Here is a 27,002-nt window from a genome sequence, read left to right on the forward strand (position 1 = left end):
AACAAACGACGCATTGTTTTTGCCAAAATTGTTTTAAGAAGCCAAAAATTGTAATCAAGCGTGCCGAAGGTTTGCTTCCGCGCACACAAAATAATTCATAAATTACAGGAAGTCCAGGGGGAAGGGGGTGGGCCTCATTTAAAATTAATAAAGCTCTTATTAAACTTGAAGCTTACACTCTAATTGTTACTGTATCTTTATCTTGCAGTTGAATTGCCGTCAAAATCACAACCAATCGTTCAGTCCCGCTCTGGGACTGCACCTTGTGGGCAACCTGCCTCTGCCGTGTGCGGTGCAGTGGCAGCCACAGCCACAGTCGCCGTCGCAGTTGCAAGCAGCAACAGCAACAGCTGGTGGCAAGGCGGCCAAGATGAGCTATTCGAGTGCAGCCAGGTCGACTAGCAATCCGTATGTGCTGCCCACGACCAGCAATTGTTGTGGGAATGACAGCAATGTGGAGCTGTCAGCAACTGGTTGCTGTGAGGAATGTCATTGTGGCATGCAAAGCTATGAGCATTTGCCCAGGCAACGTCTGCAACATCCGCCGCAGGTCACAGCTGCCATGCGGCAGCATCGACAACAGTTGCAGCAGCAACATCCGCAACATCAGCAACTCAGCTGCATTACAACAATGCAGCAAACGACAACAACACAGCAGTTGCAAGCGTTGCCTTGCCATGTTGCAGCTGCCACGCCTGCGCCCAACAGTTGTCAGCGTTACGCATTGCCTGTGACAACAACATCAGCAACATATGCGAGCAATGCGCAGCCAGCAGCAACACAGCATTGCCACTCCGCCTGCAACAACCATAACAATCACAGCAACTTTAAGAGCAGCAACAATGCCACGCCCATGTTTTTTGTGCCCTTCAGCATGCCCCTGCCACATCAGCAACATCACTTTGCACAGCAACAGCAGCAGTCTCCTTTACCGCCCGCTTCAGCGAAATTCAAGTCATCGTTTTGTCAAACACCTGCACCACCACCACCGCAACCACCACCATTGCCACCACCACCGCTGCTGTTGCCCTTTACGCTACATTATCAACAGTTGCCGGCAATTGCAACAGCAGCAACAGCAGCAGCTCCTTCTCTGACGGAGCAACTAGTTTCTGGAGCTTTGCCTGCCTGTGCACCGCCTATACCGCCAACCCGCAATGTGTTGCCACTCAAGGCAGTTGCTGCAGCGGCCATTAAAGCACATCAGCAGGTGAGTGTTGTCCAGTCCCAGCAGCAACTATATGCACAGCGGTAAATCTGGGCAACAACTTAACGCTCAGACACTTGTTCAATGACTACAAATCCTGTAAGGCTAGTAAAATGTACCAATTTGTGTACAGACAACAAAACAAGAACCAGGGCGCGTATACTTAATATTTATTAGTTAACAGCAACAGCAGCAGCAGCAGCAGAAAACTTCAATTTGCATAAACATAAAAGACGAACGGCAACAAATGCAGCTCAGTCGAGACTTTGCAACAACATTTTTGGGTGCAATGTGGAGATTTCATGCAGAGACAGCACACAAAAAATCAAAGTTACATGGACAGGAAATACAAAGTGAAAGAAGCAGGTAACAACCATAGAGTGAGATGGAGTCCGATAAAGAGAGATAGACAGAGAAAGGCAGAGAAAGAGAGAGAGAGAGGCAAGCAGGGAAAAACTAATGCATAACCTAGTAAGATCATCAACACGAAATTTTACAGCAAACTCATGTCCAAGGATATGGAAATAAACTTGTTGTTTTGCAGCAAGTCCTCTGCTCCCCCTTCCATGTTTCTGCTGTCCTGCGCTCAATGACTTTTGCATTTAATATGAGTAAAAGAACAAGTCGAGCAACGAGCAACGAGCAAAACAACAACTACAAAAAACGAACTAAAAAACGGGCAAAAATAAGACAGAAAAAGTAAATTCTGTTCGGGGCTAGGGTTGGGCTACATTTGAAGAGCTTAGCTTGAGTCCTGTCAAGCGACATGCAAACGCGCCTTGTAAATTACGTTGTTGCTGTCAGGAGCAGGAGCAGGAGAAGAAGCAGGAGCAGGAGCAGGAGGTGGAGAACTCAGAGATACGTCTGCACAGATAGCAACATCTACTATCCGTATTCTTTTTGCTTTTTAGTCGTGTCCAGCGGTGTTTCCTTTTGCCTTTGCATAACAGATCAGTTTGTTCTGATTAAGAATCAGAAAACACCAAAAAAAATTTCCACGCACATACAAAAGTACAATTTACAGTATGTCAAATAATTGTTTTGGCTAAGAAAAAAATTCTCATATTAGTTTTTTATTTTTTATTAATAATTTTACAACCTAATCTGAATTTATTCTTTGTCAAAACAGTTGGTTAACACATTGTATATATTTAAATAATAATAATAAATAAAAAATAATTTTTTTTTATATATTCTAAGCTCCATTAGCAACTCTAAAAAATCTAATCTGAATTAATTCTTTGTCAAAACAGTTGGTTAACACACTGTATACATTTAAATAATAATAATAAATAAAAAAAATAATTTTACATATTCTAAGCTCCATTAGCAACTCTAAATAATCTAATCTAAATTTTTTCTTTGTCAAAACAGTTGGTTAACACACTGTATATATTTAAATGTTTATTTAAATTTAAATTCACCTGTTCAGGTTATGCATAAAGTTTTTGTTATTAAAGTATAAAAATTCATAAGCAATTTTGAGATTTTCATTTTTTTTGTGTGTTGACAACTTTTTGTCAGTTTTTCATTTTCTCTCGTATTCGCTTTGTGCACTCGCATCGCATTTATTTCACAATTTTAAATAATCATAAGCAACATCTTCTTGCATTTGCAACTCCTTTCATTCACATTTCTTATTTTGCTTCATTCACTCGCTTAAGTAGTTTTATTTCGCCTTTAAAAGTGAGCAACAAATAACACAAAACACATGATACTAAGCAGGATATTTGCAAAACGCTTTTCCTTCAACATTTTCCTTATTTCTTGTGCACATTTGAATGTTAAATCTTTCATGAAATGTGAAATGTTAGTTCTTTTTGACTACCAGTCTGTCTGTCCTTATGTGTTTTCCTTTGTAACTTATCCATAACTGTCCGTTCTGAGACATCTTTACGTGTGTGTGTCTGTGTGTGTGTGTGTGTGTGTGTGTGTGTGTGTGTGTGTGTCTTGCGGTCTGGCAACAACTTAACAATGCCTTGCCTTCATCTTGCATGCACTCTCCCTTAATTCGTTTGTTTTTCCTGCCCAACGTTTTCCCTCCATTTATAGTTTTTCCTCAAAATAAAAAAATGCCGAGCGGACTACAACTATCATGCACAAAGAAACCATTTTATGTACTCGCTTTAATGTTTGCACTTGGTCATTGTTATAATGTACTCTCTTTTGATAACCATATGTATATGTAGGTGTGAGTGTGTGTGTGTGTGAATGTCTGTGAGTGTGTGTAGGTGTGAGAATGTGTTGCTAAAACCAAGCATTTCAGTTGAGTCTTTGCATGCAAGGCCACACTGCATTAGATGGTTTAGATGTTCTTTCTGAATTCTGCATTTGAAATCACATGGAGCTTCTGTGTTATTCTATCACTTTGCCCCACCTTCTGACCTGCCACATCTTCTCAATTGACTGAGTTACCCACAATGTTATGCTGAAATAAGACTTGCTTCAAAAATAATAATTGCGAAGCTTTTTAAAGCGGATTTCGGTGTTTGGATTTTGCTTTCAGGTTTGCTGCGTGTGAGAATTATACTCTACTCTACTCAGCATTTGCATATTTTATCATTTTGTCTGTGTTGCTCTTGGGTTATATTTAAAATACGGTTGCCCGTAATTACTACTGGATCATTAAGAACTTGAAAGAGAGGGAATGAATTCGGCTTAGTTGTAACCACATGCTTTTTAAATCATTTAATTTAAATAACCTTTGAATTAAACTCGACCAGATTAATTTAAATGTTGTTGCTGATCAAATATATATTTTCCCCAGCTTCAAAATAGTTTCAGTTATTCTTTAAATAATAAATATTCTAATGAAATGCAGAGAATTTTGATTTTTACATTTAACTATTCTTTTAAAATTGATATTCTTACTGTGACTTTAAGCCTTAAGCTCAGGACAATTCCAAGATGTCGTCCAGCTGCACTTAAAAGCCATTCCCCTTTTGCCAGAGACCAACCAAAAATCCATTTGAGCGAACAAAAAGCAAAGGGCAACAAGCACTTCACACTTACGACTTCTTGTGCCGATCGAGTGCAATGCCAAAAAGCAGAAATTCGGACAATAACAACACCAATTCATGGCCTCTCACAGACTAAGAGAAGACGGGGGGAATGGCATATGAAGAGGAAAGAAAAAACAACACTGAGGTCGCGCCAACAAAATGCAGTGTAGAGTGTACACTACAAACGCATTTTGTTTTTTTGGCTGAGAGCTGAAACAGGGGCTGTGTCTGGCTTAATGGCTTTGGGCTGATGTGTGATGCATGCTCGTAAGTGAATTCATATTTTATATATCGTTAACTTGCCGAGCAACAAAAAGCCAAACTTCCAACATATGCACAGAACTGCAGAGGACAGCGTAAAATACGCAGTCAGCTAAGAAGAAAGAAACACAAAAAAACAAAAAACAAGCAGAACAACATATTGTTAACTGATGTTGTCATTACGTTGCGCTCAGAGAAATGAAGAACCGAGGCAACCAAATGAAGTGAAAGGCATGTCCTTGTCGAGGAATAAGGCTGGCAGTAATGCAGTCACTGATGTTGATATTTTAGCTTAAAAGAAATCCGATATTTGCGCCAAAGGATGCAATATCAAAGGACGCTTTTGTGGCCAGCGACAGCCATTCGAAATGTTGACAGCTAAAATGGCAAATTGGACAAGCGACAAAAAGCGATGCCAACAGCGCAAATCAAAATCTCGCCTTCAGCTGGCAACAAAAAGTCCAGTAGAATATATTCGAAAAAAAAAACTATAGCATACTTATGAGCGCTTTCAGCAAAGGCAGCAAGACATGTAGCTGTAGTTAACAGCACTTCAAGCTGTGCTGTGGTGACTTTCTCGCATTACACACACACTCACACACACACAGAAACACACACTCAGAGAACGCTTCAGCGCTCTTAAGGACTCAGGGACTCGCAGATTTCTGTTTTGTGATCCCACCATGGACATCAACTGTTCACAGAGCGCTGTTAATTTAATCTGTTCAGTGGCCGCGAGGTGGCGTTACTCAAATTCGTTGGTGTTGAATAGCGTGAATTTCACCGCATCTACAAATACAACTGTATGTGTTTATGTACACTCTGTCTGTGTGTGTGTGTGTGTTGAGCACACGCATTGGGTTACCAAAAGTCCCTTTAGCGTCGCTGCCCAGATAAAAAGGACGACGCGAACGTCGCCAACAGCAGCAACGGCATCAGCATCAGAGGCAGCCGAGGCAGCTTCGCTTTCGTTATTTTTGTTGCTGCCACTTGAAAGCTTTTACCACAATGCCTCTGTATGTGCGTGTGTGTGTGTGTCTGTCAAGTACTTCTTTGTTGAAGCTGCTCGATTGCTTTCATTGCGCCCACGGATGCCCTGTGTGTCTGTGCGTCTGTGTGGCTGTATGTGTGTGTTTGTGATGGCGCCAAATTTCAAAAGCAGTCGAGCAAAAGCTTTTTGTTTTTAACGGTTTATATTGCATGATACTCGACGAGCAGCAATCGACGCCTTTGTAACTGTAAACGTTAGCAGCAGCTTCCCATGTTGCATATGCTTAACATTGAAAGTTTACTGCAAATATTAAGTATACGACTTTTAAGTCTCACCGATCTATTTATTAAGTAGCTCAATTAACTTGAAGCTGCATTTTAATACAATTTACAGCAAGTTTTTTCTATGCAGCTGTTGGTTTTGTAAGCTCGTATTTTGTTTCTGTTACTGCTGTGGCAAAGGTCAAAGTGGCAGTTGCAGCAGCAAACGCGAATTAAATGCAATTGACAGTCGCAATTTCAAGCGAGCTGTCAGGCCAAATCCCAAACTGCCGTTCAACGTGCCAAGGGAAACCAGTTGAAGGGTAAAAAAGTAAGGAAACACAACAAACCAGAAACAGAAATAGAAACAGAAATAGAAACAGCAAAAGAAGAAGCTTAGCCAAACTCTGTTGTAACACAATAAAATGCAACCTCAACTGACAAAGAAAATGTTTCCTAATGTGAAACAAGAAATCGTTCGTGCAGGGAGAAGGAGGGATCAAAGGGCTGAGAGAGGGGACTGTGGCGACGGGGCGTGTCGCTGGCAAAGATAGACAACACGTAAACGAAACGACAATGCCAAGCCACGGCTGTCAAATTAGAGGCAGGCAGTCAAGCAGGCAACTTACAGCGCCAACCAAGCGCGTGCAACATTGTTGCCATTAAACAGAGACAGAGACAGACAGAGAGAGATAGAGACAGAGACAGAAAGACTAAACGGGAGGATCGTTTATTGAATAATGCAATTTATTAAGCATTTATTAACTTCAAATATTATACATTTCAATTGAATAATTGTAATACGTATTGCCTTGTTCTTTGCCTGAAATCACAATATGAACATGAATTCCAAACATTACAATAATCGCAAATCCAATTAAATAGCTCAATAACCATTATCCAGGCCTAATTAAACAAACCATATACAGATATATATATGTATTTCTCTCCGCAAAAGGCGTTGTTCATATGGTAGTTGCAGTTGAGCAATGATAAATGCCTAACAATACCTGCCAACACTCTATATGCACACACGTCGTATGCGTAATTGAAATTCCCTTGAATTAGATAAATTGCAACTAAACGGCTTAAGCAACACACTTTACATTTAGTCAATGCAATGTTCTGTCTTCGTAATTTACTCGAAAATGTTCTGAAAACAATAATAACAACAACGACAAGAAGAACTTGCAACTAATGTGCAACTAATGTCTCTGCCTGCCACAAAATACAAAATGTACTGTATTTCTGCTAAAAACAATTCGAATACGAAGTATCCGTTAAATATATACTACATACAGACATTCAAACCATTCATTCATTTGCTCATTCAAAAGTTCCGATGAGAAACATTGAAAGGCATTCGATACATGGAATAACTTTTGCTCTGTGTCTGCTTGTAAATATTTTTGGAAAATTCTTGCAAGGCTTATTTGAAAATATATTCAATGGAAAATAGCTTAAATAACTTAACTTAACTTGAACAGAGAGCCATTTTTCCGTTTGTCTGTCTGTCACTTAAATGAACGATAAATAAAGGTGAATAATGTGCAAAATACCAACGAAGTCAACAAATAATTGGTAAGAAAAGAGAAGGCATCTAAAAGAAGATATGAATTTGCTCAATGGTCATAGGTGAATAACTCTCAAACAGTCTGTTAGTCTGTTAGTCTGTTCATATATTAAAAACAATTTGTTCTATTTTAAGAATTTGTTGATCAGCTGATTGCTTTTTTTTGCTTTAAGTGACATTCATCTTGGGTTCTTACAAGAAACGCCTTCATCACGTGCATGCTCCAGAGATTTATATTGTCGGAACAGTTTTGTTTATCTTTTGCAACGTGCACGTCTTCATTTTCAATAACAAATAAAAATGTTTTCAATGCTCAAGTAAAATGAAGTAACTTGGCTCTTCTCTTGCACAGGCTCAAAAGCAACTCGAAATGAGTCCAGTCGATTCGACTGCGACTCTCTATTATATTTCTCGGTATTTTCGCTACTTTTTCAGTATTTAATTGGCCGTATAATTGATTGGCGCATTTGTTGTTGCTGTTGGTTTTTGTGGCTATTTCTTTGGCTCTTTCCCTAGCCACTAACTCATTATATTGTATGTGTTTGTAGCAACATTTGAAAATGTTGTTCTTCCTTCCTCTCACACACACACACAAATTACCAAGTTTTGCTTTGCTCGACTATTGATTTGGTGCCTAGCGCAGGCTTTTGATATTTTGGGTTCTACTCAGACCCATTTCTCGCCATCTTCCCTCTCTCTTTCTCTCTACCATCAGTTTCCCACTCTCTGCTGTATTCAGTGTGTGCCTTTATAAATTTGTATTGTGTTTACTTGTATTTTGTGGTAATTAATTGTATTTGCCTTCGACTCAAAATGTCAGTGGGCTTCTAATTATTATTAGTCTAACGAAGCAGAAACGCCTGCCACGCCCACCCTCCTCATTCTCACTCTCACAATCTCTTATAATAGTATACGTATCTTTGTTGTATGTCCGCCGTGTTGTCTACAGGTTGTTTGACATTAATTGATTTATTTGCCTTTTACATAAATTAGACAATGCCTGCTGCCTAATATTCGGTTACATGGAGTGTAAGGAGGAGTGTTCTTTTCCCGGTAGTAGTAGTAGTATTAGTAGGAATATTTTAACTAATTAATATAGCAAGTAGCATTTTCATTACACGTCTTATACATTAAATGTGAATGAAAAAGGGTATAATATTGTTGGGAAAATCAGAGCAACAGGCAGAAAGAGACATCAGCGATTATATAAATATATATATATATATATAGCTACAGCTACAGACATTATAGAAATAAAGACTTAGTTGTTTATATTAACACTTAGTTAATCAACGATAAAACTTTATCTTCAAAATGTAGCTTACTTATACATCATCAAATACGCCTCAGATTTTGTATGATCACACAGTTTTTTTCCAATTCACAATGGTAACAAGAAACTGCAAATTGCGGAGCATATTTTGTGTTCTTTCGGGTTTTGTCATTGTTGTTACTGTCATTATTATGAGCATTTTGTGGTGATTGCTCAGTTTTTGTAATGTTGCTCTCTCTCCTTTTTTGAGTGTGGCAAAAGTTTTTGACAGCACAACATGCACAAACAAATTAGCAGAGGCGTCAAACTGTCAATTATTGAGCAATTAGCTTGATGCTATTAATAGCTGCAAGGGGTCTATATTAATTCAGCTCTCTATATTAGCATTAAGGTTCATTTAAATAGTCAAACCGAAAGTCCTTGAAAAAATCATACCTATATACAGAGCTAAAAATTATTTAACGAAATAATTTAAATTTGAATGCAAAATGAATTAAAAGGCCAAGCCATTTTTAAAATGACTCTTCGCTTGAAAATCGGTTCAGTTTTGACAAAGTTATGATAGTTCGAAGTTGGTCAGACCTCTGACCTAGCAACTTTACAAGTCAAAATATTTCTTAATTTTTACATGATTTTTGACAAGAAGATGAAAGGCCTCAGAATCAAGTTTTTAGTGTTGCTTTATACTAATTACGATATAAGGAGTTTATTAAAAGTAAAAAATTGGGATTTAAAATTTTGATTTTTAAAAATTTTAAAGGGGGGACTCTTACCATCAATATAGAATTATGACTTCGATAGTCGAAAACTAAAATATTTTTCTAAATGAAAAAAATTTGAATGCAGAATGAATATAGAGCCCAAACCATGATCAAAATGATATTCCGCTTGAAAATCAGTACAGTTTCGGTGAAGTTATGAAGTTCGAAGTTGGTCAAACTGCGGATTTAGCCACTTTACAAGTCCAAATTTTTGTTCAATTTCACATGATTTTTTACAAAAAAATGAAAGGAGTCAGAATCAAGTTTAAAGCGTTGTTTTATACTAATTACGATATAAGTAATTGATTAAAAGTGAAAACTTGAGATTTAAAATTTTGAATTTTTGAAATTTTAAAGGGGGGACCATTAGCATCGAAATCGAATCTTGGTCGAAAATAATTAAATTTTCTAAATGAACAAACTTTAAATACAGAATGAATTTAGAGGCCAAATGATGATCAAAATGACATTCCGCTTGAAAATCGGTTCAGTTTTGATCAAGTTATGATAGGTTGAAGTTGGTCAAACTGCGGATTTAGCTACTTTACAAGTCCAAATTTTTGTTCAATTTCACATGATTTTTTACAAAAAAATGAAAGGTGTCAGAATCAAGTTTAAAGTGTTGTTTTATACTAATTATGATATAAGGCGTTGATTAAAAGTAAAAACTTGAGATTTAAAATTTGGAATTTTCAAAATTTCAAAGGGGGGACCCTTTGGTTATAAAATTGAAATCCAGATTTAGAAGGAAAAACGAAATTAATTAAATTTGAATGCAGAATGAATAATGATGCCACACCATGTTCAAAATTAAATTTCGTTTGAAAATCTGTGTAATTTAGACCAAGTTCTGAAAGCTTAAAACTTGTCTTAAAAATAAAATTTATCACATAAAAATCAAATATGTTTTGGACAACAGTTTGTACAATAAGTATTTAAGTCGACGTAGTAATCGAAGTAATTTTACCTAACTTATAGGATAGCAGTATATTGATTAACGTATTGGGTTTGCTGATAGCTACTCAAAGTCAAAAGAAGAGGCATAAGAAAACATTTTTGTGGAATGCAAAATGCAAATCAAAGCCAAGCAAAACATAGCGAAGTGAAATGAAGTGAATTTTCTGTTGCTACGTACCTGTGACTAATAAATTTCTACAAATTGATATAGGAGAATTGTATGTGAAGTTTTTATGTGCCTATAAAACAGCAGTCGCTTGTCGTCGTCAGAGTTGAAAGAACATAGAATGAGGGGATGAAAACTTGGTGAATTGGCATGCAACGCATACTTAACTGGAACAGAGCAAACAATCCAGGACATTGTATGCCATGCAATGGCAGGATATGCAGAATTTAGCAGAGACAATGCAGATAGATATGTCTCTGTGTGTGTGTGTGTGTGTGTGTGCGTGTGCGTGTTTGCTTGTGATTGTATTAGTATTTGTTTGTCCGGCCGCCTGCAAGCCACAATATGCGAATTGGAAATTATGAGCGATATCGTTGGCAGTTGCCAGTTGAAAGTAGGCAAGGATATAGATAGATTGATAGAGGAAGTGCAAGGGGATGAAGCTTAGGCTATACTTGCTGGCTATATTTGGCATTGCTCATACGCTCCGTGTGCTCCCAATATGCAATGTTGCGTGTCTTTCCGGCCCGGCTGCTATGGCACTTCCGTGCTCCGTGCTCTACACTCTATACTCCATACTCTATACTCCATACTGCGTGTGGCTGCCTTCATTTCTCTGCACTTTTGCCGATTGATGCCGTTGGCGTGTCTTTCTGCTTTTGGGCCTGCATAGCTGCATTTCCAACGCTGACTGATGTGAGCTGAAGGACAGGGGCGGGCAGGGGAGGGGAGCGGCCTAATTTATGAGGCTGGGGCAGTGCGCGTTTGCTTTGCATACCAATTGGCAAATGGCAACTGTCAAAGCAAACCGAGCAGAGTAACAGCAATTGCCATAGCACTTGCAACAGCTACTGCAACAGCTACAACAAATTTCAGGTCATCGCATTGTCGATTGCGCCTTAGGGGTCTCCCCTTCTGCGCCTTTCAATCCAAGAACGTTAATATTTGCACTGGCGATTTTGGCGCGTCGCTAATTATGCAACCTGGCTCATAAATAATGTATTGCATTCACTTTTACCTGTCCTTTGGTGCTTCATTAATCAACGTCTATTATGCAAAAGAAACGCAGCGACGCCAGGAAACGGAAGTGCGGCAGCAATATGCAATAACAACAACAACAATGGCAGGCAGCGTGGAAATAACGTCACATGTCATACCCTCATGCAGGGGAGCAGCAAAAGCAACAACAACAGACGCCTTGACAGTTGGACAAACTTGCATATATAAATATAAATACACCCAATCACATGAGAGTCACTCTCTCACACACACACACATATATTTGTAAATTGCAACGCACGCATATTTTTATTAAAACTTTAATCCTTTGATGGTTGCAATTTCTGCAATTTCCATATTATTGACAGGCAATTTGCAATATTTGCGCATCGAATTTGTGTAGGTCGATGGGGAGCAACATCTGTGGCATCCACGGCAACGCAGGCATCATTAAAGTGCGTCCATTGTGCGTGTAATGAACAATTTGCATACAATGAGCTGCATAACGAAATGACTTAATGATGACTCTGCGCCTAAATTTATGCAGCAAAAGATTTACAAAACGAACTTTTTTTTCCTGCAAAACTTCGGATGTGGCAAATTGAAATAAGGTCGAAAGCGACTATAAAATGAAACCTTGAGCAAAAGAAAATTTCATCAAGAAAATTTAAAACATCCGAGTTATGACATAAAAGATAAATCCCCATTCTGCGCACAACAACGACATGTATATTTGATATGTCTGTTGGTCATTAAATTACAAAATTAAAAACAAGTCAGCGGATTCGCACGATGCGTATTTCCGCTCTCCTCTCTCTCTCTCTCTGTATGTCTATCTCAGTTTGGGGCTGACAGGCCTGTCAAATGCCTGAATGCGAGAACCTCTAAGCCCCAATCCCCGCTCTGGCCGCCGTTCCACATATTCCTGTCAACAGCAACAAGAAATGATAAAGCGTTCGCCGTCCAGATCTCAGTGTAAGAAGCGTGGCACAAAACAACGAAATAATTTAATTTTGCATGCCATGTTCGCCGCAGGCTGTCCGCTGAATTTGTTTTTATTAAAAAACTGTACAGAGTACACAATACTCACACACACACACTCACACAAACACATACAGAATGTGTAAACAGAAGCGGGCGCAAAAAATGAAATCAAATACTCAAAAAATGAGCATCTAAATTGAGCCGAAGAAAGCCACAGAACGATATGCCAACGGCTCTCAAAGATTTATATACAGTTATTTATATATATACATAATATATACTTAATATAGGGACAACAAATTTTCAAAGTCATAGTAAGCCAATTTTTTAATTTCGTTTGATTGCGCCCAGAAAATATAAAAAATGCCTCTTCCCCCATTTTATGTTGAGACGCCACAAATACTTGACTTTAAAACTCAATTTAATTTAAGAACGCGAATAAATTTCAGTTTTGAGCATGTGGAAGACTAAATACACTTCAGATGTTGCACTATATTTTATTTGCAACAACTCAAATTGGAATTTGATATAAAAAACAACGGATTTCGTACAAAAATGCAGCTTTGGTTATTTTTAAGGAACTTGGTTTCTTTATTAAGAACAGTATACATTTTAGATATTTTGAGGTAAATTAATTATTATAATTTATAATCATTTTTTATATCAATTTTGGTAAATTTTTCTTCTAAAACTAGAACTCTTAAGAACAAATAAGATTTTCTATCCCTCTTTGACTGTATATAACATATCTTGATACCCTCCACAAGGGTATAAAAACTACAACAAAATGTAGATATTTTTATAATCTTCACAAATATGGAGGCAATTTATGAATATGAATAAATATAAAATAAGTTCTGTGTCGTTAGGCGTTGCATAATCCGAAACGTGTCAACAACCACGATCCTTATCTATGATTAAGACTCTGTTGAAGTTATGCGAATGTGTTTTGTGCCGTTTAACAATTCTATTTCAACTTTGTTGCGGTCCCCCTCTGCATACCGTTTCTTTGGGCCAACTACTAATCGTGACCCTTTTGCGGCCGACACGTGGCGAGCAAAAACTAAAAATTATGACCACAAACTGAAAATGGCCTATACAGACTATGAGTACACATATATATATAGTGCGTATAATGTCCGCTCTGTGAGCAGGTTGATCTCACTTGCTCCTTTGGCCGTAACTAACTTGATGCCTGCTTGAAGTTGGACTCTGGAATCAAGTCCTTTAAGTGTCATTTTGGCGAGCAGCAGCCGAAACATAAACGCATTCGTTCGTTTAACTTTTTTCCCTTTTTCTGCTTTTTTTTTTTCAAATGTTTTTTATGCCTTTGGATTTGCACATTTGGACAATACTTAATTATGTTGTTAGTCCCTTTTATGTCACAATTTTCATTTCGCAACATCAAATAAACTTAATGTGCTGATGGGTGGACAAGGCAAAAAAAAATACAATATATGTACATATGTATATGTATTGTTGTTGTTGTCAACCGCAATTGTCGTGGCAAAGGTAAACAAAACTGCGTATATGACTGGGCTGCTAACTACATTGGCCATTGGCTGCAGCCCCGAGGGTTGTCCAAGGGGTTTTCGTTGTTGTCGTCAGCGGGAGGCGGAACAAATGTGCCTATTTGTAGCCCCAATGCCATTGTCTCTATCTCTCCATCTCTCTGTGTGTGTGTGTGTGTGTGTGTGTATGTGCGGTGTGTGTGTTTGTGTGGCTAGTCGCTATAAAATTCTGTACGAAATGACCATTTGGACTTTTAATATGCTCGAGTAATGTCTGCATTAACAGAATTCATTTGCTGGACATGGTCAGTCCATTGCCTGCTGCCTCAATCCCTTATATTGCAGCTCCCAGTTCCCAATTCCCTGGGATGGTAACCGGTACAAGGCTTTAATGCGTGTCTCACACACTCTCTCTCTCTCTTCTTATTCTGTGTGTGTGGCACAAACAAATTTATGTCGTGCTACTTGCTGAAATTGGATTTCTGGCAGCTTCTAGTTGCCCCTGCAGTTGTTATCGTTGTTGTTGCTGTTTGTGTTGTTTAGTTTCGTGCAAACAAACAAACAAAAAAAAAAAGAGGAAACTAGTCGGCCGGTGCTACAGTCGAGCATACTCGACTGTCGGAGACCCCGTACTTACTATGGCAAAAACTAATAATGGAAAAAAGTTTTTCTTACTAAGACTTGATTTTCGTCCGATCGGTCCTATGACAGCTATATGATATAGTTGACTGATTTGAGCCAACTTTGGCAAGGATGTATAAGATTAATTTAAATGCATATTCTATAAATTTGGGTATGAAATCTCATAAAACTACAAAGTTTTTCATACTAAGACTTGTTCCTATGGGCGCTATATGATATAGTGGTCCGATTAAATAAAGAAACAAACTGGATCTGCCTGCAATATTGAGGAAGCTACAAACCAAATTTAGTGTCACTAGCTTTTAAATTGTTCTTATAATTTGGGTATTAAAATTTTTTTTCGATTTGTGGGCGATAAAGGGGGCGTGGCCGAATTTTGAAATAAACTTGATCTGCTTGCAATATAGAGGAACCTACATACCTAGCTCTTATAGTCTCTGAGATCTAGGAGTTCAACCAGACAGACAGACAGACAGACGGACAGACGGACATTGCTATATCGACTTGGCTATTGATGCTGATCAAGAATATATATACTTTATAGGGTCTGCCACGCCTCCTTCTGCCTGTTACGCACATATTCGTTAAAACAAACCCAATAGACCCCTGTACTTTTTTTAAGTACGGGGTCTAAAAACGAGTCACAACAAAAGGTGGAGCAGGCAAACGCATTTATATCCATTGCTCAGTTTACTACGTGTTATCCGTTTTCATGATTTGTTAAGTACTGCAAAAGGACATTTGTCTTGCTTTCCATTGGGCGTTTTCCCCCACTCCCAGGTCGCTGGCTGCTTCAATTAATAATTGCCGTCACCAAATTAAACGCACCTGAACGTGTTTTTATCCATTTGTGTCTAATTTTAATAAGCTATCGCTTCACTTCAATTGCAGAACGGTCGATTGCCCCGCAACCTGCCCGCGTTGCGTGCCATGGAAATGGCGCTGCGTACAAACTCCTTTGCCAGCTGCAGCCCAACGGAGGAGGAGGGCGGTGGTCAACAGGACATGGATGAGACCGATGACAGTGACTCGGAAATGGAGTACATGATACCGTTGCACAGTGAGTAGAACAACTCAGACCTCTGACCTCACAACTCACACCTTACAGTACAGACAATGGAACCACTGCCCAGTGGCAAATTCAATTAAAAATTTTTGAAACTCCTGCCATCTGCACGTGCAACGGGAGTCCAGGAGGTCAGCTACAGTTACCGTTACAGGTGCTCGTCCTGTGATTGTCAGTTGTGTCGGCCAGTTGATGTTGCTGTTGCCACTGTCAATGCCAGCGACAGGCATTTCAATTTACTTTTATGTCTCGTTTCGTCTTATCGCGCCGCAAATTGAAATGAAATCTTGACACAATCAGCATGCCACAAATGGCATCAGATACAGATACAGACACAGATATAGACGCAGACTCAGATTTCGCATTCCACATACAATTAAGTTAAACTCTGGCTCATCAATTCTGTGGCTAGCTGCCTCTAAGCGTGGCATGCCACGCATATTCCACTCCAGCCAGCTGCTCACCTACCGGCAATGGGCAAAGTTTGTCACGGCTTAATATATTTATGGCACAAACAAAAGTGCTTCAAGTCGTAAGTCTTAACTAACACATACCCTAGATAAGCTGAAAAATACTGAAGTTATTTCAAATGCATTTAATATTTATTTCAAAACAATACTCATACACATATATAACCAATCTTAAACTTTAGTTGTGTATACCCGCCTTGTGCCTACACTGGGTATGCGAAGAAAAAAACTTGTCAACTTATTCAAGACTCAACTGAATGTTGTTCACATTGTTGCTGCCGACTTGGTAATGTTGCTTAAGATATCAAAAAGTTTTGTTGGAACCAACAACAGCAGGAAGCTTGCAAATGGTTTTAAGATCTCTTTTATTTCGCTGTTTATTTATAATAATAATTTTATGATTTTATTATTACTCGTGCTACTACAACAAACTACTCGCCACAAATGTCGTTTTGTCTCTCTCCACATTTTGCCGTGATTCCCGCGCAAAACTTTTACGATCTACTCTAATGCGCCTTCCTTATATTATTTATATAAAGAAGTCGAGGTGTATAATAAATGAAAGTTGGTAGTTCTATTTTAATCTTATTAATGCGACATTTAAATTTCGTTTTGTGGCTTGTCGTTCAAAAAATATGAATATATAAATCATGAAAAAGTTTTTGCGGCTAGTCCCAAGTGAGGGTCATGTTATAATATTATAATAAATCAATAAAATATGAGATATATTATTTAGTTACAGATATATGTATCTGAATATTGTGCTTGCCTATTGAGATACTTTGTTGCGTTATAGTAGTGTGTCAACACACTTTTTTCTTGAGGTGGCATAAAAATGCAGTGCAGTCAACTGCGACGTCTACAGCGCTGCGACGCAGACGTCGAGCGGATGAAGAGGCTGGCAGCAGAAGCTGGAGCAGCAGCAGCTGTTCCAATTTTTAGCATAAATAATCCACCGGCCTGGTTCTTGTGCCTCCTTTTACCTCCGGTCTACACCCTTCGGGCGCACTTGTCAATATGAAACTGTGCTCCTTTCTCCCCTCAAGCCCGCATTTAGTTTGCTGTTGCTTCTGTTGCTGCTACTTCACGCTGGCGGCTGTTGCCGTCACACGCTGCATTTTTTCGCTCACCTGAATGTTTGTTCAGTCAGAAAGTTTTGATTTATTTACGGCGCAAGTTTTACATTTTACACGACACTCGCCTCCAATTACACGCTGTCGCTGTCGCAGTCGCTGTCGCTGCCGCAGTCGCCGTCGCTGTCGCTGCTGCCAAACAACCCTTTCGCTCAACTCTACTCATTTACACCTCAGCTGGCGCTGCGACTGTTTGCCACGGTGGAAAGCGGCGGTGGAAACAACCCTCGATGTTGCAGCAAAAATGAAAAAAAAAAAAAACCATAAAACAGAAATACTTTCCTTCAGATTTTAATCGCTCACGTGAGTTCTTTGCATGGCATGAGACGACCACTCTCTCTCTCTCTCTCTCTCTCTCTCTCTGTCGCTCTTTATTTGTATGCATGTGTGTGAGCACCTGTGTGCGCCTTTTGCATATGTGTGTGTACGTATTTAGTAGCAAAGCGGATAATGTGTCGCCATGTTGCTATCGTTATTGTTGTGGCCGTCAACGCGGCTGCATAACTTCGAGGACTTTGCGCATATAAATGCGACCTGTACAGGTGCATAGGTTAGGCAGGCGAACAGGTGGACAGGTGGACAGTTGGAAAGACTTAGTTGGGGTATACCTGACACGTAAACATTCTGTGCCGCTTTTATCAACGCATACTGCAACTTGATAATTCGCTTATCTTAGCGGTTAGCTGCTAACTGAGCTCGTTAAAGTTTGTTTAGCCAAAATGCATAAGTTTGTTTTTCATTTATAAGCTTTAGTCGATTTGAGTTTTTGTTAATTTTATCACATTTTACAGCCAGTTTGTGGGATCAATTTAAAAATTTACAACAAAGACCAAATATACTGAATTTTGTAGTGAGAGGATCACTGTGAACGTTGCTCAACACTGCCATTAATTTGAGAGAAAGTGACAGTTATCTATATTGTATCCATCTTTTTTTTTGCGATATCTTATCAAGAAATGACATGATATTTAATCATTATATTTTATTGTGACATTAACATGATATATCACACCTTTGTAGGATATATCGAAAAATATAAATCTTCTCTTTAAAATCTTGTTTTCACTCATTTTTTCTTTAACCTCAGTATCAAACAAACCCAAGTTATTCAATTTAAAGCCTAACTGTGCATACTCACAAGTGTTCTTACTTTGCTCGACGGTCACTTTCAGAAGATACAAGCAACAATATGGATTTCTTAAAACAAAGTAGAGATGCTTACTGCAAATAACACAATTATCGTTTTTATCGATACTTAAGGCGATACATTTGATATTATGTCGGTTATCAATGTAGTCAAATAAAGTATAGTTAGCCTACAAGAATTTTAGCATGTAAGTATTTATATAATTTGTTAGATTAACACTCTGCTGCAAGTGTTAAATTATTGTAACATAATTTTGAAAGTTTCGATTTTATAGTGAAGAGTTTCATATGTATATTTTTAATCAGGCTCGCTTTATAATTTTTTTCTCTTCAAGAATTAAACTGACCGAGCCCATTTTATAGTTTAAAATGGCAAATTTTCAGTCATTTTCAGCAATTTGGCCACTGAAATTACATTTGCATTTCCGCTTCTCAGAAATGACCTTGAAGTGCTGCCGCTGCCCCATCATGGGGCACAGTCAGTGGCAAGCATTGCCAATGGGCATCATCATCTCTTTCGCATGACCAAAGAGCCCAAAAACCATTAAAGCCGCCAGTCTGCCACTTCTTTAACCACTTTTGCCTTAGCCACAACATTCCTTCGAGTTTCCCTGCCTCTTTCCCGGCTATTCTTCTTTCTCTTCTTCGCCAAATGTTTCTAATACGCTTTTGGGCTAAAGTAACAGTTGCTAAAATGTTTTCTATTGTTTTCACGCTCAACAAAAGGCAGACAATTAGTTTTCTTAAGCGACAAATCAAGTAGAAATTAAGTGGAGACGGGTGAAAGGCAGCGGCAAACGCGCTTAACACTCTCTAAGGAGGAAAAGAGGGAAAGAGGGGGAAAGAAGCGGTAAGGAGCTTGGTTTACAGGGCGCGAATGATAACAAAACAAAAGTGGATTATTGGTTCTTGAGCGAATAAACAATAGCATGTGCATATATCAATGTGTGTGTGTGTGTGCAAGTGTGTGTCTTTGTGTGTGTGCTATGTTTACATTTATAGTTGTAGTTGTTTGTCTGTCTATTATCATAGGAGATTGTTGTTGTTGTTGCTGGCGTGCAAAGCCGCTCAAAGCATTTGCCGCACGTATAATAGTACGCGTTTTCCAATGAACAATGCCAGCTTGCCACTTGCCTCAAAAGTCCTCTGTGCAACACAGCGTCACTTGGATAAGAGTTAAGATGAAGCAAGAGTTTTTTCTTAACGGCCAAAACCTGTATAACACTTTGCAATCACCATAAAAGGCCAGAAACAATGGGAAATCCATGGACAACATGGCCATAAGTTGTCTTTAGTTGGGACACAAACCGCTTTCGAACTTAGCTAAGGCGCATGCCTGAGCGAAGTGTGGCACGAAGCTCGTTGGGACGATGAGCTGGACGCTCGTTTGATATCACAGGACTCGGAGTGTTGGGCTGCACGACAGCGACGCCGGCAGAATAACGGTTTTGCGTATACGGACGACGCGGTTCGACTATTTGTGAGACCGCCGAGCGAACTTCGCATTCAGTTTGAATTGTGTCCTCGTAAAGAAAGGATATTCGTTACATTGTTGTTAAGTTGTTATTATAATTTCCAAACAAAAAACCAAGAAACTAACAAACCAAAGCAAGTCAACAAAAAATACAAAAAATTAAATAAAACACGCAAAAAACAAAACAACAACTTGAAGACGGAAACATAAAAACAAAGAAAAAGTAATAATAGTATTCAAAACTCAAGACGCGTACAAAAAACAGCAGCAAAAGTGACTGCAAAAACCAAATAAAAATAAATCAAGCAAAAACGTAGCAAATTAAATATAGTTATCTTATCATAGATATATTATTGTTTTATACAACTATTAACTATTAACTATTATTTTATTTAAATTTATATTGCTTAAGTTATTTTCGGTTTAAAAGTTTTGTGAACTCTCTAACTTTATGTTCGGCATTTGAGTGTTAGCTAAAATCTTGTGATGAGAATTGTGTTTGAAAAAATTCATAGTATTCTTTTTGGGGCAAGTGAACTACAGTCATAACAGTTCTTTCTGAGTGTTTATAAAGTGTTGCAAATTTAAATAACAATAAATTTACCTTTAAACGTAGCCTTAAATTTATTTAAGCAATTTTATATGGTATTTCTGCAAATGCATTTAAAATGTTGAGCATCGATTTTATTTTGTTGTTTTTACATACATATATGACAAAACGACTTTGTTGTCCGCATGTTTTTGGTGCTACGTCCTTTTTTGTTTTGGGCACATTATGTATAGCAACAATAACAACAATACAGAGATAGAGACACAGACACAGGCACAGACACATGTACAGGCTGGCACTTCGGCTTATGTGGCACATAAACCGACAACGAGCAGCCAATAAATGCTTTCAGCCAGCCATCGCCGACTGCCGCCCGACACAGAGCGGCCATATAAAAAAAGGCCACTGCATTTGTGTGTATGAATCATACACATTCACACACACACACACACAAATACGCTCATATTTAAACACACTTGCACAGCAGTTAGATGACAGCGAATGCTGTGTGTTGTACATTTTTTTGTTAGCATTTTTCATACATTCGTTGCTTTTTACTGCGTCTGTGTGTAAGTGTGTGTTTGGATATGTCTTGGCTTTCAAAAATAAAAAAATATAAGTTTATATTTATACATAACATTTGTTCGTCTGTCCCTTTGTCTGTCTGTCTGCCCATCCGTTGCGCTATAAAAACCGGAAGCGTTAGACTGACGTCGACGTTGACGTTGACGCTGACGCTGACGTCGACCGAGGCTGTGGCTGTGGCTGTTTCTGATCCTGACACTTGCCAACACTTGGGGCGTGCGATTTTTGGAGTTTTCCCGAGTTTTGCCAGTTGTCTGTTGTCTGTTTTCTGTTGTCTGTTTTCTGCTCTCTGTTCTCTGGCTTCTGTTGTTGTCTCTTGGGCGCGTCACTCGTAAAAAGCAGCGCTTATATTCAGCTCCTTTTATTATTATTGTTATAATATTTTGTTCTCTCCTTATTGTTGTTGTACGTTTCTGTTTTTGGCACTTTCATATTGCGTTACGCGCACTTTTCGCGTCTCTCGCATAATTTTTTATTTTTGTTAGCTCATGCTTTGTGTTTGTCTGCGCGGGGAACGGGGAATACACACAACGCACAACATGCACACTCACACACAAATCGTAAAATATTAAATTTAATTTTTCAAATGATGTGTGAATGGCTTAGGCTTGATATACGATAATGGTTGTGCCCAGAATATAATGTTTGTTCTCAAACAACATCATAAAAGTCGGGCATAAAATGTGCAATTACCCGAAAGATGCTTATTCAGAGAAGAAAAGTATTATTTCATGCGAGGCAAGGGTTATTGTTGGTGTTTGCATATATAATTAAGAATTTCGGATTTAATAGCGAAATGAGGACAGGGTATTTGTATATAATTATTTCTTATATACATTTGAATTTAAAATTATGATTATTTTATTTATTTTGACTTTTAATTGATTGTTTTGATTGTATACGAACAGAATTTATTAATTATATAACTAATATTGATAAGTGGAATTCTTAAATGTTAATTTTAAAGTAGAAACAAATTATTTTTCCTTCAAAAACAAATAATTATTTTTAAATTTTGTTGTTACTATCTTTTATTTATTTATTTAAATATAGGAATATTTATTTATATATTTTTTAACTAAGTTCCCATTTAATTGATAGAATTCTTTGTGTGTTTTAGCGAGCATCTCTAACACAAAAACCACAAGAACTTAAAAAAAAAAATCTTATTGGTCTGTGATAAGTGAAGGTAAAGCAAAATTAAACAACAAATAAAAAAGTTTGAACAACAAAAGTAAACTAAATGCGAGCAGCAACCGCAAAGAAAAACTTTTGAAATTAATAAAATTTGTTGAAATCATTTAACGCATCAAATGATTTGCACGTAACATTGAACAAAGCGCAAAAACAAACAAAACAAAACTACAACAACAGCAATTAAAAGTGCGGTTTCACACAAAAAGTTAAAAAAAAAAAAATCAGCAGCTACGAAAATTATTTAGTAAAATTGTAGCACGATTTGATGATAGACATCAACTGTGAGGCGGCACTTCATTAAACATCAAAGCGAATTGCGTTTAACCGCAAAACGTGGAATAGCAGCAGCAACAGCCGCAGCAGCAACAACAACAACAACAAGAACAACATCAGCAACAGCAACCAGAGCACATTGCAAAGTGCAAAGTGAAAAAATGTTGGCAATGCCCACGCTAATGATGCCAGCAACAGCACAAATGACGCTCAGCAGTCAGCCATTGTCGGTGGCCGCCAAGCCATATGAGACGAAATTGTTGGCCATCCACCAGACGCACTTGCAGCAACAGCAGCAGCAGCAGCAGCAGCAACAACAGGCGCCAGCACCGCAGCAGCAACAGCAGCAGCAACATCAGGCCAACCTCAATGTCAAGCAGTCGCAGCAATCGTCGCAGCAAATGTCGATCATCACCACGCAGCAGCAGCAGCATCCGCAGTCTCAGTCGCCGCATCAGCAGCAATCGCAGCAGCAGGCTGTCGCTGCAGCTGCAGCAGCTGCCGCCGCCGCTGCCCATCACCAGCAGCAGCAACAGGCCGCCGTTGCAGCTGCCGTCTGTGCCGCTCAACAACAGGCGGTTGCCGTACAACAGCAACAGCAACAGCAGCAGCAGCAGCAATACCAAATTCACTCGCAGCAACAGTCGCCGCAGCAGGTGCTCAGTGTTTCGCCTAAGCAGGGTAAGCCATGTTACTGAATGCTATATAAACTAAAGTAAATATCGATATATATCGATAAGCGTTATTATGGAAAAGTCAGAGATTCAAAATAAACTGCTCGACACATATCGTTAGGTACATATGTTATCATCTTTGTGTACTCATTATTGGGTATATTTATCACCTTTAAATTGAATCCTTGATAATTGCCAGATATATTTGATGAACTAAACTTTTTTTAATAACCCAAAGACTCTTAAATAATTTAACCTAGTATTTCAAAATTAGTTTACAATTACATAGGTATAACTTATTGTAATTATTAATTTATCGTAATTGTAATATCGATATATATTGATAAGCGTTATTATGGAAAAGTCAGAGATTCAAAATAAACTGCTCGACACATATCGTTAGGTACATATGTTATCATCTTTGTGTACCTATTATTGGGTATATTTATCACCTTTAAATTGAATCCTTGATAATTGCCAGATATATTTGATGAACTAAACTTTTTTGAATAACTCAAAGACTCTTAAGTAATTTAACCTAATATTTAAAAATTAGTTTACAATTACATAGGTATAACTTATTGTAATTATTAATGTAATATCTTGCTACATTATTTTATTTTAAAGGAAAAACATTAGCAAAGCAAGTACATATAAATTTACTCATATATAAAAATATATACAAAAAAACCAACTTTAAGCTTAAAATCTTAATGATATTAACAAGATTTCAATGCGCAAACGAAACTAAGAATAGAAGAAGAAGAATACCGTTAAATATATAAAAACCCACTACAAATGCAACAACAACTTTACGATCCTTTGTTATCATAATAAATATAATTAGAACATAACGCATAAGATTTACGATCGTAACGTATACAAGTTGATTTTTAGAGACCATATTGAGATACTTTTGCTTTTGCTTTTGCTTTGTGCTATTAGTTTTGTTCTTTTGGGGGCAATTTGAACGCTTTAAGCAGAGTTATCGATTTGTTTTTATTGAGCTGAAGTCGGAGTTTCAGTTTCACGAGTTGTTTTACGAGAGAGGCGCAGGCAGTTCAAGTAATGCTTTTTATGATGCCTCGTAAAAGCCAGCCAAGCCCATAATGGCTGTCTAATGTTATTTGGCCTCGACATATGACGAGGGGGGAAAGCAAAGTACTGCGTGCTCCAGCAAGTTTACTTTTTCACTTATGCCTCCCCTCGAAGTACAAGTAAGTGGAAAACTAGCCAGGTATCCGTGATGGCACAATTATAGTGTTTAGGTGTTTACTTCTTCTTGTAGTTGTTGTTGTTATTGTTGTTGTGTTAAATCAAACAGAAATCAATTTGAAATTATTGACAATTTCCACTTTTGGCACTGGCTCAACGATTCCGATTCTGATTCTGATTTTGAGTTCGATATTGTCATACTGCGACTAAACGAAGGGCAAACACACGGGGCGAAAGGCAAACAAACTGATAGACAGCAGAGAGGAAGGTAAAAAGTAAATACATGCCACAAGCAAGTCACTTGCCAACTTGCCAACGTGGAGAATGGGTCAAGGGGCAAGGTGTCCTGCGTCTGCTGTTGTTGTTGTTGCTGCTTTCTTTTCCATGTGCAACGCCCACAAAGTGAAAACTGCACTAAGCAAACAGCTGACGACGTCCAGACAGCCAAGCAGAGGGACTAAGGGACAGAGGGAGAGACGCACTGAATTGGCAGACAGACGACGACGCTGCCAATTGTGGCAAGTTGATGGGCAGCGTACAACGTGTCGCATACGTAACATTTAAACGCACGTCCACACGTTGACCAGCTGTAAGCCAGGCTAAAAGCTAATGTTGAAAGTCGATCGAATTGAATCGAACTTGAAAGTTTCTGCTTGTTGGTACAAAACTTTCTTTCCTACTTTCTTTCTTGCTTTCTTTCTTTCTTTCTGCTGTTGCGTTGCGGCAAATTTGTTTTTAAATTTGCGACGTCGAGTGTCTGTTAAAATTTTCAATTGAATTCGTCGTAAGATGCAGAAACAAATTGTCAAAAAAAAACTAAAAGAAAGTAGTAAAGCAAGAGAGAATGAAAGGAGAGCAGCAGCAGTTGTCGTCGTTTCATGTCCTTCCGAAAGCCAACAGACTAACGCGCATTGCAAACGACAACAGCAACAACAACAGCAACAACAACAACAGCAACGAGGCAAGCGTTGAATTTGGCTTTATAAAGTGGCCCCGGTGTCTGCCTGCTCCGTATATATTGTACTATGTGCTTGCATTGTCCTTCTTTGTTCAACTCTAAGGACATTGACTGATGCGTTCGCCAGGCATTGGCACAGCTGCCAAGTAGCCGCCATTGTTGGCCAACTCCCGCACCCAACACTCCCCACTCCCCTCCCCCTCTCCACACTCCTCTTGGCCTCGTCTCGTGGCCGTCTCTCAACTTTAAGCAGGTGATCGATATTTCCCTTTAAACTTTCTACTCGCAAATTGAATTAACTTTAATCCGCCAGCGGACGTCAGGCGACACCTAAATAATTGAATTTATTTCAATTTTCAAATCAAATTCAGTTGACAATGTGCACTTATTTTATTTATTTTTTTTTATAAGTATAGTATTTGTTTATGTTTTAATTCGCTATTTTATCATAAATTAGTTCAGCAATTTTGCTAAAATGCAAATTTAATATTGATATTGACTGAAAAGCTTGCTTTAATTGGGAGCATTAATTAAGCGATTTATTTAGTGCAACTAAATGAAAAATAAATTTAAAAATTAAGTTTGCATTTACATGTCTCAAAAAAATAAGTTTTACCTACTTAAAAAAGCTTGTAACTCTTAAAAAATATTTTATTTTATTTTTTTTACCTAATGAATTTTATTAATGTTGTTAAAAAATATAAACAACTATATTATTTTGTATATTTTTTTTGCATATTAAATTATTTAATTTTTTTAATACTAATAATTTTTTTCTGTCAGAAAACACACAAATTGCAGGCACGTTTCAATGCAAATTATATAGTTAAAGTTTGTCGTTAAGGTATTTTTCTTCTCGCGAAGCTGTAATTAATTTAATGAGCTTGTGTCATTTGAATAATTGCGAACGCCATCAGATCTGTCTGGTCAATTGCACTCCCACTCGGGAGGAAGTCTCACAATAGTTGCGTGGGCTGTCGATTCCCAGGAAACTTGCTCACACACACACACACACACACACACGTACACTCTCGTTGCTCCTGCGATAATGATGATGACAATTATTGGCAGACAGCGAGCGCATTTGTCGAATGCATTTGGCCAACCTGCGTGCAGAGAAGCATCAAGTCGACTGGCGCTAAAGTTGTTGGCCATTATCGTCATTATTGAAGCCGTTAAATACGTTTGCAGCCATTACGAGTATCTTGGCACAGTCACAATCCGGCTCTTGTCTCTGTCTGTCTCTCTATCTCTATCTCTATCTCAACCTCTACCTTTAGTTATGCTTTAAATATGCTGGCAACGACAGTGTTTTTTTAGACTAGCAATTGTTGTTGCTGTAGTGGCAGCAACAGCAGCGTTGCAAGTGGTCAATGGCTTTGAAAATTGAAAACCATATATCAATTGCCTAGACTAAGAGCATACTTTGCTGGCAAATCCCCTCGACTCGACCTGGAGTCTGGAGACTCAACGCTATTTGCTTCTCTCTATCCCCCTCTCTCTCCCTCTCTCTCTCTCTCTCTCTGTGTCAGCCATTGTCGCTTTCAGTTGTCGTTGTTGTTGTCTGACTGCAACTTGGTTTTTTCTTTATTTTTTTTAGTTTTTTGCACTCTCTTTGCCGTTGTTGCGCTTTTCTTATGGGCTTTCATTTATTTGCTATTAACCTGTCATTGT

General features: G+C 38.3%; 2 protein-coding genes across 4 annotated transcripts in view; both read left to right on the forward strand.

Moving 5' to 3' along the window:
* The first annotated feature begins 370 nt into the window (after positions 1–370).
* On the forward strand, positions 371–15,655 carry LOC117789470 (mediator of RNA polymerase II transcription subunit 15-like). Its single transcript, XM_034628501.1, has 2 exons — positions 371–1,210; positions 15,479–15,655. The coding sequence occupies exons 1-2, from the start codon at positions 371–373 to the stop codon at positions 15,653–15,655; spliced, it is 1,017 nt and encodes a 338-aa protein (XP_034484392.1).
* Positions 15,656–22,578: 6,923 nt separating this feature from the next.
* The window catches only part of LOC117792101 (nucleolysin TIA-1-like), a 36,744-nt gene continuing 32,320 nt past the window's right edge, over positions 22,579–27,002 (forward strand). For all 3 annotated transcript variants that reach the window (XM_034632086.1, XM_034632085.1, XM_034632087.1), the window contains exon 1: positions 22,579–23,162. In XM_034632086.1, coding sequence (XP_034487977.1) covers positions 22,643–23,162 — 520 coding nt within the window. In that variant the 5' untranslated portion in view covers positions 22,579–22,642. The remainder of the gene's footprint in view (positions 23,163–27,002) is intronic.

Source organism: Drosophila innubila, assembly GCF_004354385.1.
Source record: "Drosophila innubila isolate TH190305 chromosome 3R unlocalized genomic scaffold, UK_Dinn_1.0 2_E_3R, whole genome shotgun sequence".
Classification (NCBI taxonomy): Eukaryota; Metazoa; Arthropoda; class Insecta; order Diptera; family Drosophilidae; genus Drosophila; species Drosophila innubila.